The sequence below is a fragment of the Tigriopus californicus genome, chromosome 4 (genome assembly GCF_007210705.1).
Source record: "Tigriopus californicus strain San Diego chromosome 4, Tcal_SD_v2.1, whole genome shotgun sequence".
Lineage (NCBI taxonomy): Eukaryota > Metazoa > Arthropoda > Copepoda > Harpacticoida > Harpacticidae > Tigriopus > Tigriopus californicus.
The window spans coordinates 8,228,973-8,240,448 of NC_081443.1; the positions used below are offsets into that span (position 1 = coordinate 8,228,973).

An 11,476-nucleotide genomic window follows, 5' to 3' on the forward strand; every position below is an offset into this window, starting at 1 on the left:
TTTTGCTAGGGAAAAGCTGACACTCTTAGAAACCTGTTAAGATTTAATTTACCATGTTTTTCAACGACCATGAGTGACTAAAATCGTACAATGTGTCCCAGATCAGAAACAAATAGCTATTTCTTTTGTTCTTAAGTTTGTTGGCGACTAAAAAAACTTTTTCTTTCAATGAGCTGGGCTGAGAAATCTGAAGCAGAGTAAACAAGGCAAGAATCCTCTCCCTAGTAGTCGTGGGTTCAAACCCCGGTGCCGTAAGTAATCCTCTCATGTCCATGCCGCACAAAAAAGGTAATCCATGACATTTATAGCAAAAGTTGAAAATGATCTATTTACGACTTCTTCATATGGCACCAAGGTATTTGCAGGAATTTCTCATTACCACCGAAATACTTAAATTAGATCAACAATTTTGGTCATCATAATTAAAGGTGATTGCAAGCTGTTCGAATGCCCTAGGCCATAGACCATGAATGGACATTACTCCCTCTGTTGGTGTATGCGTCAGCAGGGAAGGGATCGAATTCTAAAACATGGCTTACTTAAAAGCAATATTTACCTACTTTGTACAAGTTTTACCCATCCATCAATTTCCACAGGATGTTTCCGTTGTTTTGCATTTCTCTATCTTAGGTTTCTCTCTCTTAGGGCCCTTAGAGGCTTACATGTTCTTCGTCGGATATTATTTCACTGGCTTATTTTGCACAAATTTCGCTCACTTCGGCAACCGCCATAGTTATCAATCGTTGGCTGTGGGATCACTGAAGTACTGATGGGAGCAAAAAAGGACGACAAATCTCAATTGGAATCAAACAAACAAAGACCAGCAAATAATGTCAAATAAGCAAATGAAAAGCAAACAAATCGGAACGACGGGTTAGATAAAGAGTTAAAACTCGAGAGGTTTTATTTAACTGACACACTCAGTATTCTTACTATTTCTGGGCTAAAAACAGATTAATACATTATGGTATAGCTTAAAAATTGATTCAGATCAATTTTGCGCTTAGTTTCTATCCCTATGTACTCCAAAAACATTAAGGTTGTTTAGGGGTTATGCGCTCTCTAATGGAAATACATTTTGAGGAATGCAATGACATTCAAATTGCATCAAACAAGGTAGATAAGAGTTGCCTCGAAAAAACAAGTGCAAGATACAAGAATTAGAGGATAACATGAAACGAGACGCTAAAACATCACAAGAACTATTACTTTCAATTTCTTTCTGTGGCATAGCATTGCTCTTGATTTTAAGTGTTAGTTTCCTTTTTTGCTTCAAGATTCACCTTGACAAGTCGCCTTACCCGACCATCAGAGCAAGAAAGGAGCGCAATAACAAACTGAGCAATAAGAGGTTGCGTGAAAAGTAATGTCTTCTTCCTCAAATGTCTTTCCCTTTTCCTGTTCTAACCGAGGAGCTCAAGTTGTACCAAAGGCGGTCGCAATAAAAATTTATCAAACCAAGTCGTTGAAAAATTAGCAGTAATATTCCACAACTCACACTTCCAACTTGCTCCTTCTAGCACTCCAAATCTTTTTTTTTGGTTTGGTTTGGTTTTTCACGGGCTTTTCTAACCGCTACAGGGAATGTAATTCCCAGTACTATTAAAATGGAAGGTCACAATTCGTCTATTTTGTACCTTTCAATCTTTTTATGATATTTGGTTTCCCAACGAATTTGAGTTGGCTGACCGAGCTAGTCCTTGAATGTGGGGTTGATCTGGAATGCTATCTAAAAACTGGTCCAAGTCTGACTTGAAAGATGCTACCGGATCAACAAGGCCTACGTATCCCCTACGAATATTAGAGGGAAGCAAATTAAACAATGAAGGAGCCCGAGAAAGAAGAGATGTGGACTTCATTGTTCGAACTAGCCTGGATTCTCGAAGACTTGAAGGTGCTCTCAAAACGCACATTAAGCCTCTACGGTCACTAGAATTGACCCTAAACCCTGGGTTGGGACAAAGCTCATGGATACTTTTGAAAACGTACAATATCAGATACCTTTCGTACCTTCTCTGAGTACTGTACAATCCCAACCGTTCTAACCTTTCCCAATACGAGAGCTCTCTCATTCCTGTGATGTTCCTAGTGAAACATCTTTGGACTTGCTCGACCTTTTGCAAACCTGCTGAACTCATTGGAGCCCAAATGGGTGAGGCATATTCAAGATGTGGCTGGACAATCGACTTGTACAGAGTTAGCATCGTGATGCTATCTCTGGACTTAAACGTGCGATATATCCAACCACACATTTGAAAAGCCTTACCCACCTTCAGCTGGATATGCTCATCGAACTTTCCATTATTTTGGAGGACTACACCTAGATCTTTCATAGATGAGACCTGCTCAATATCTTTACCTCCATTATCTACGAGTGGAGTATTTAAAGGAGTTGACCCAAAATTAAAATGAACGAAATCTGCATTAGGCGTCTGTTTGTGTTGTAGTGTCTCTTTTGGGGCTGGCTCGTGGTGAAGTCACTTGTATCAACCGGTGCTTGAATGTTTCAGTGAACTAATGGTGCCAATAGTTGTGCTTTTCAATACATACAGACACTTCACTAGATACTTTCTCTCACTCACTCTGAAATCCACCATTGTATGTTAATTGAATTTTGACTCATTGTTATTAGCCCGCAGCACTCACTGCCAGGCCTGAAATTATTTGTTCCGAGAAGGACAATTTTAGGTCATTTTTGGGTCATGCTGGAATGTTTCAGCGCTGTCAGGTGGAAATAACTATTATTATAAGTTTCGGTATTACGAGCCTCCTAAGATCTCTTTGACAAGGTTACTTCCCACTTAAACATTTGTTTGACATTGAAACCCAGGCTTTATTTTAGAGGAAATGTCGAAAACATACTACCATATCACTAATGATTTATGATATCACAATATATCACACATGAACCTAAAGGCGATGGGCAACCTTCCCATCGTTTGCCATCAAAAACAATCTTCGAAAATTCAACTGAGCGCAATCTTGAGGTCAAAGCCAAAGCTAAAGGCCTACTGGAGGCTGGCTAGAGACCGACAGAGGTGCGTGAGCTTTTTGGTGCCCAGGCTCATACCTTTGGTAGATGGAAATTTCATACACAAACTGCAAAACCCTTTAGAGCGAGCCGGACCGACGGGCATAAATCTGGGATTACAAGAGTCAGTCTTCAAATGGCCCAACATTAGAGGGTAACCAATCTGCTTCTTTTCCTCGGAAATTGAAATAAAGTTTAAAAAATTGGAGCTTTTTTGAGTAATATATAATTTAAACAATTATTCATTTGCGTATTTAACGTCGTTAAGCACCTCATAGAGAAGATCCGGATATATCGTCAATTTGGCTCGGTCCCGAGGGCGGCGGTATAAGCGGGTTCCATTGCACTACTTTGCGATAACAAACTGCACCCATTGTATGACAATATCTATGGACTTGATCGAATTTGTTCGACTTGTTTGCTTCTGAATGGGGCACGTCAGTTAGCAAAAACAATAACATTATTTTCTTATGTCAATGGCCAACTTTTATGTCAAGCATTTCTTGCACTGGTGGCCTTCTTGAACCACTCTCCATCATTTTCTGCACATTCTGCCATTTTCTACCTTGACACGGTAGAAAATGGCAGAAATTCGTTCGAAATTGATTTTTGCCATCCCTGACTGTGGAGATGGATTTTGATGCAAATCAAATCGACTATTTCAAGTGCGTAAATACTGCAGACTTAGTCAAAACGGAACGCAAAACGGAAAGATCTATGAAAGTGGATAGATAAGTGAGAATTTGTACAAATTAAGAAAATATTGCTTTTAAGCCATGTTTTACAATTCAAGCCCTTCCCTACTGGCGTATTTGCCGGCGGCGTCATGGCAGTTCTGGTTCCATAGTTCTAAGCCAGGGGACATATTTCAGTTCTCAACAACCGTGAAAAATTGCTATAAGTATATTTCCTTGATTTTAGAGCTATAACGGTGTTAAAATCACAGTAAATTAATCAATCCACCACGGCAAGAACGTGCGCTAAATATTCACCCGGTGTTGGCGTGATTTTTTCTAATTCTATATTCGTTGGTAATTGGTTGTGCTAATTTTTCGCAAATCAAAAAGTGATCAACGAATCCTTTACATTTACAAATAATCGGCGGGTGCGCGACCGTATTCTTGAAGAGCAGCAATCCAAAAACTGGTATTGAAAATTAACACCAGTAAAACGAAGCCAATTTTCCCCCACAGATTCACTTTCAAAGCCCGTTTGTAATAGAGGCTATGTCGAAAGTTTCCATTCTTGAAGAAAGGGTTGACCTTGGCGTTTGTCTTTGTCGGGAGTGGAAAGGCCGATTTTGTGCGATAACCACTTTGGATCAATTCCGGAGACGCTTCTTGTTTAGCCAAATAGCATAGATGAGCAATGCCAGTGTGAAAAGCCATGGTAAAAACCAATGCATTCATTGAGAACAGCAACCACCAATCAATCAACTTGTAATAAGATGTCTTTGGGAGGCTCTGAAATAATACTTTATTCAATTAAAATCTTATCATGATTAGCTCATAAATGAAGGGTTTTTTTTCATCGACATTTGGGGACTCTATTTTCTGATGGTACATTTTTAGATATGTGCTTCATATAGCATGAAAACGGTGTCCATAATTTACACAGCATCCATCAAAACTTCCGAGGATGGCTGAGTGTGACCAAACAAGAAGGATAACAACGAACGTTTTTCGGGAATAAAAGTCGTCAGTTAAAGGATTGGAAATGAGTTTTGTTATGACGAACTACCAAAGCTGGAGAATTAACCTGGAAAATTAAAAAATGCTTGAACCATGCCTCCGCTGTACCAAAAATGATGACATTTAAAAAGTATTTTGTAGCGACTCGTTCTCATTTGTAAACAAATAAGTTGGAGCTGTAGCTCATTTTCAACTCTAAAATCCATGCTAGTTAACTTATAAGATATTTTAACCCTGGCAGTTGAAAGTGTCCAACAATAGATCTATCCATTAATGGAAAACCATTATTGAAAGAAAATTGAAAAAAAAACATCATGACAAGGTGTCGAAAATTGTCATTGTCTTAAAACGTTTTTTATGAAGATATATTTCTAGTTATTAATCAGTTATGTAGAAGCTTGTCCACTATGCAAAGATATTCCTTAAACATTAGCATATAGATTTCAAGAAAATTAACGGTAACAACTAACACCATTTCCATTTTTTGACGAGGACTAGTTGAGTGTTATAAATAGAGCCGTAAAAATAGTCAATTAAATTTGGCAAAATAGCGGCTATGAAAATCTGGGAAAAATGGCAAAATAGTTGATAAAATATGCGGAAAACAAGCAGCGAGTGGTGCATTTCTAGAGCTGTAGGTACAAGAAGCTAGATCTGGACATTAAGCAAACCACAACGGGCCCAGAAAGTTCTAAGCCGTGCAGCTTTGAGCTTTGTTCGTACACCTTCCTATTAGCCATGGAGCATGTCCTAGCTCATCCTGGTTTGCAAAATTACAACGTGATCTCGACGTCCGCCAAATTTTTTGTTTGCGTTTTGTTGTGTTTTGTTTGCTCTTGTAGCGTTGAAGGAAGCAGGAACGTTCGAGACAAAATGCGAAGAATGGACGAAATATGTGAAAACGGCAAAAAAGGTGGAAAAAGTCAAACAGGCCCCAAATAGTCGAATAGACCCTAAAAAGTTGGGAAACGGGTTAAAAAAAAGCTATTCGACTTTTTTAAAGCTATAGTCATAAAAACTAGTTTTAGTCAAAGTCATTGGAAGTGTAATCCGTTCCTTTTCTGTGAAATGACTAAAGCCCTTCAATCAAGGCACCGATCTTGTAGATCCCTGAATTCGGAACTTTTTGTCAAGTGTCAACTTTTGTGTTATAATGTGTTGAATTTTTAAGGTCATTTTAAGGTCTACGGTTCAAAGTAATTTCATGGCACACACAGTGGGGCTTGGCTGGAACCAAAGAGCGACAATCGTTTTATTCCAGACCTTTAGTAGTAACGGTTAACAAGTCCGTAAAAGCAACAGCATGCAAATTGGTCGGTTTATTCCCACTGAGGGCAAGCAATCTTGCAAATAAATACTTGCATTACCTACCTCCTGAATTGATGCAGTGATTGTGGCTATAACGAGCATGGTTGTTAAGGTGACCATTATTCTGTCCGAGAAATTGTCCACATCAAAATGAAGTGACATGTACCCGATTCCAATCAAGATGAAGGTCTGGAGAAACGTGTTTGTCACGTGAAACTCCATTCTTCGTCGAAATATAACTCTGACCGCCACTGCGCTTTTATTTTCTATCGTTTTCAATTCGATATCTTCCATTTGAATGTCGTATTCGACGAGGCTTCGGGTTCCTGCGGAGATTCATGGACCCCCAGTTAATAAAAAACTGAAGATATTGATATGTTCAAGAATGTAAGAAGCATCCTTACCCACAAATTCCACTCCTTTATGATCCAATTCTAACTTCACATATTGTTCTGGTAATCCTTGAATAACAAATTCCAAATTGCAGACCTGTTTCAAAAGCATGTCATGATTTCGAACAATTTGAACCAAAACACGAATATTTCACAGACCTGCGTATCAAAAGGGTAATACTGCAAGTCAAATTGACAAGCATAATCTTCGTAATATTCTCTCGTCATATAGATGGAGTTGGTTCCACCAGAAAAAAGCATGGCTGCAAGCAAAGTTGGGTATGAATTGGGCATGTAGTTTTGTTGTTTTCTTTGTCAGATGGCAGCTCTCTCGTTAGGCCTGCAATCTGATGAAGGCTGTCCCAATGAGGAGATATTCCCACTTCGTCATCATTGTCAACGCTAATTAGGATATGACCGCAAACTCGTCGAGAGGCGAGTTTTTGAACGCTTTTATCTCTACGTAAGTTAAGGCTGGGACGTTACTCAGAATGAGCATCCGCTCACCACTTTGGCCAGTATATTTTCCGGTTAAGGTCCAAGCCCCTAAATTCAAAGTACAAGTCTTAAAAAAACATGCCTCAGTTCAGTTGCTAATGCAGCAATTCATACTCTAAATTGGATACTGAACAGAACTGGACCAATTCCGTAGCCAACCTTAGTCACCAGAAAAGTTAGCGAGGAGAAAAAAAGGGAAACAAGAAGTGCTGCGTTTCTTAGGCCATACGTAGAGTACTGATGTAGTATAATAAAGAGCTCTATGCTTAGGCATGGACAATGGTACACTGGACATATTAGACGCCACCAAATGTACCCCAATAGAATAATGGAAAATTTAAAAACTATTGAACTGAACCTCCCGACCAGAAATTGAAAAAAATCTTAGTCACGCTATCCAAGCCACGCAGATTCACTCGCCATGGACATTCAAAATTATAGGGAGGAACATGACAAGTTTTACGGTGTAGCTCAAAGATGCTGTATAAAGAAGAATTCTCGTCACCCCTTTTTTCTACGGTTCAAATTTTCAGTGGTCCAAGTTGAGGTTAAGCTAAACGGCTGATACAACGTGGACGAACAAAGAAATTTGACTTGCGGAAATAAAAATTACGAGTGAGAGGAATTCGTGTCAAGTTCCAAAATATATTTGACCTTACATTCCACTGCTTGCGTCATATCCTCCAAGAGAGGCTCGTCCTCCATGACTATGAGCATTGAGGTTTTGGTGTCTACGATGGTTGTGTAGGGGCCCAGAGCGTTTGAAAAGACCAATTGCGGAGTCCATACTCGTAAAATATCGTCTTTGCCCAGTAAGTTCAATAGACTGGCTGCGTTCAGATCTTGAAACGTAATCCTACTGTCCTTCCACCGAAGATTTAGAATGAAATCCGATGTAAATTTCAAGTTCACGGTATCGATAGCGGGGAAAGCCAGCACAGATACATTGATGAAAATGGGCAAAGGCCCTCCATCGATTGGCCTTGGGGTCGAAGTTTGAGAGTAGTCGTCTCCAAGTTTCAAATAAGAGCATCCATATTCATCAGATTTGTCCTCACAATCAATGTCAGTGTCGCAACGCTCCCTTAAATTAATCCATGTGTGAAGGTAATGATTGAATTTTGTCAGCGACTTCTAAGACTTACCTCAACGGAATGCAAGCTCCGGAATTGCAAGTGAATTCATCGGGAGAGCAAACGGATAATGTTAAAAACAGAGTTTCATTGGGTTCAAGGTTGCAAATGGTGCTGTTTCCATTAGGAACCCATAGGTGGCGTCCAAATGGAAGTAAAGCCGGATTTGTAGATTTCAGTAGAAGATACCGCCCCACATCTCGAAGTGACTGCAATCGCCACATTTTGTAACCATCGTCAAAGAAAATGATGCTACTCATAAAACCTCTAAAATGGAATTCGTACAGTTATAGAGAGCATTATTCGAGATAAAAGGACCCTTACACGAAATAAGGCTTGCCGTTTTTAGACCCATAGACAAAAAATCTGGTATCAAAATCATCCTCGCGAAAAATGGCCGTAAAACAGAGACCCTTCAGTCTGAGGATGGTATTGGTTTGAAGTTTGCAATATCCACAAGCAGCTCGATTAGAACATAAGGTTGTTTCCAAATAGGTTCCTCGGCTATAGATGCACATTGATCTGTCATCCAAAGGCTCATAATTCTTTAGGAAGCTTTGGTTCAAAACCAGTTCTTGAGTGTAAGGATTGATCCATTCGCGCTTTGAGTTCATTGTCTGTCCCAAATGGAACAAGTTGAGGGTGTTCTTAATGATACAATTCGAACGTTTGCCACCCATTTCAGCTCTGAGAGCCTCGAGGAGATTGGATTGGAACACCAATGACGTTTCAAGATCGTTTTGGGTCATAGGAACGTCGATTTTTCCATTCAACACGTCACAACTGCGTTTTAGCTCGATATTGGATACCTTGTCCTCAATCACAAACATATTTTGTAGTGGATTCATAGCGCACAATTTTGTTGAGTCTTGGAGGGTAAGATCCACATTCGATAGGTTCCATTGGGGCAGAGAGAACCATTGGACCACATTACCTTGCTCAGGGCTGTTGCAAGAAGCCATGGTACTTATGTTAATTGGACTTAATGCATAATTCCACAAGTTGAACTCTGTCAAGGATCCAGAAAAGGATTGTTTCTCATCAAAGCCATCTCCAGGCCAATCCTGATCCTGTCCCAAGGCGATGGTTCCCCCTTTTCTCAAGGGAACAAATCGACTCAAAGCGATCTGCTTTTCGGCTGGAAAAACAATGGACTGATGAAATAACAATGCTAATGTTTCATGAAGCTTTTTCTTACCTGAATTCACCCATGCTCCTTCCACGTAAAGTATCATGATGGAGGACATGGTATCATCACCTTGAGGACGAGAGACAATAGTCACACAGATATGGAACCAACGATGGAACTCGAAAAGGTCCATCTTGGATCTGATGCACTCATTGGTATTATATTTGCCTCGACAAAACTCCAAATTGAATTCCCCGTTGATCTCGACCAACACTGAGAGAGAAATTGTGAGCTCTACCTATTACTTTTGATTCCAAAGAGGAACGTGAAGGAACAAATAACAACCAAACAATCTTACACAAAGTGAGCTCATTGTTATTAGCTTCTGTGGCATAGGAAACCAAAGTGTTGGTGCTTCCCCTTAGGCGATAAAACAGAACACGGAGACAAACGCTCAAGTCAAACAGATCTTCTGAGAGATCCTCCTTATAGATCATGACAGTGCTGGCTGAAAATATTCCATCCTTTTGGAACGATATCACACTCAAGTCTGCAAATTGAAATCAGAGTTGAATCCTGAATTGAGCAACCACCGACCGAGCTTTGAATTACCTTCGGTTCTTATTGGACTAAAGTGGCTTAACAAGATCAAGCAATGACCAATGATAATTCTCCATTCGTTCATGTTGAGGAAATATTTCATTTCACAAAGGATGAACTGGCAAGCAATATCCGGACTTTGAAGCCTGTTCAATCCTGCATTGGTATGTCGAATGAGATCATATCTGGACTGGCTAGCAATTTATACAACAAAACACCATCAGGCCCAGATATATACTCTCTTTCCTTGAGGATATTGGAATAATTTATGATGGAGAAGTCGGGACCCTGACAGATGTCGTGTTTTATGTTCTACTATTGCATGATAATTTTCTCTAAATTCATTATGAATGATCCTCGGAAACATATGTAGTTTACTCCAAAGGATGATGTTTGTTCTAAATATTTTGTTGCAGACTTAATAACTGATGCTGTTCACGAACAAATGAGAATGGAGGGATCTGGTTGACCTTTGAAAAGATTATCAATGTTTTTTTTCAAACTCTCAAAGTCTAAAAGTACTAACGGATTCTGCTATACAAACAGAAAAGGGAAGCATTATAGCAATAAAGGTGCATGAAAAAGATATAATAAGCTAATTGGAATGACGGAGGGGCTAATGATGCTCTTAGCAGCGCAGAGTCTCTAAAGCCCGTGCAATTGACCATAAAGGCTGAGTTAGAGCTTACCCAATGCATGCTTTAAAAACGTACAAACATAAGACGTTTGAAAACTGTTAGAAATTTGATGTAGTGTTCTCTCAAGCCTGACTTCGATTTAGTGCAATTTTGGAGTCACTTGATTTTAAAATCACTGAAATGAGCAAAGCGTATTCAAATTGCAGCTGAACAACTTGGGCAAAGTGGGCCAAAACATCCAAAAGATTCTGAAAATTGCAATCACTTTTAAGTTTACCAATTTTGTATGTTTTAAAGCAGAAGATTCAATTTTCTATATCAAACACCAATTCGTTTTCTTCATATTAGTTCCGAAGACAATACCAACCCTCTTTGAGCTAATAAAAGGTTGGAGAATGTTTTCAAGTCAAGTTTTTGCTTTTAAGAAAATGTTTAATAATTGAATAAAGACATCTTAACCAAAGTTTGAGCAGAAACAAATAGCGTTAAATGTAAATTGCATTGCAATATGTTAATGAATAAGTCTATGCCATTATACTAATGACAAATTTGTTGAATTTATTTTGATTGTCAACCCTGAGTGATTAATTTTCAGGGTTCAAATGTCATATTTTTCCGGACTCTGTAAAAATCTCGCGACGCAATGTTTCTGCAATGCCCTAAAAACATTGCCAACTAAAAAAAGAGCTCACCAACGTTTTGGGCAAGTTTGGGCTGGCCCGTTGATACTTTCTTGTTGGAAACATGCAGTATGTTGATTCATTTGAACACATATAACATATCGTGGGCGTGAACTTTTGTTGCCATGATAGTTCATTCGCATCGAAATGTCAAGTACCAAGGGCACAAATCAAATGAAGTATTCTCTCCTACGTAGTTATCCATGTTTGGTAAGCAATTAGAGTCACTCATGTAAGCAAATACAGTTATTGGAATTCGAAAGCACCTTACTTTCAGTCATTGTATCATCTATTTCTAAACTAATATCGAAATGAAAAACTTGTGAATCAAGGATATGGAGATGTATTCTCGCCCTAATATCAAAACAAAGAAGGC

General features: G+C 39.1%; 1 protein-coding gene across 1 annotated transcript; it reads right to left on the reverse strand.

Annotated features, from left to right (window-relative positions):
• Positions 1–3,946: 3,946 nt before the first annotated feature.
• Positions 3,947–10,017, reverse strand: LOC131879190 (uncharacterized). The gene is made up of 10 exons (XM_059225432.1): positions 9,795–10,017; positions 9,541–9,732; positions 9,252–9,455; positions 8,378–9,191; positions 8,066–8,320; positions 7,580–8,004; positions 6,582–6,685; positions 6,435–6,519; positions 6,094–6,356; positions 3,947–4,494 (listed from the first exon to the last, which is right to left on the reverse strand). Exons 1-10 carry the CDS (start codon positions 9,883–9,885, stop codon positions 4,120–4,122), a joined length of 2,808 nt encoding a protein of 935 aa, XP_059081415.1. The 5' UTR covers positions 9,886–10,017; the 3' UTR covers positions 3,947–4,119.
• Between the last annotated feature and the right edge of the window lie 1,459 nt (positions 10,018–11,476).

What these genes read in the sequence shown, in the direction of transcription:
- LOC131879190 (XM_059225432.1), bottom strand. Translation starts at nt 9,885, where the DNA reads ATGAAATATTTCCTCAACATGAACGAATGGAGAATTATCATTGGTCAT. An exon ending in AACGGCAAGCCTTATTTCGT is followed by an intron (nt 8,321 to 8,377) that starts GTAAGGGTCCTT and finishes ATTCCATTTTAG; the next exon opens with AGGTTTTATGAGTAGCATCA. An exon ending in ATTACCCTTTTGATACGCAG is followed by an intron (nt 6,520 to 6,581) that starts GTCTGTGAAATA and finishes CTTTTGAAACAG; the next exon opens with GTCTGCAATTTGGAATTTGT.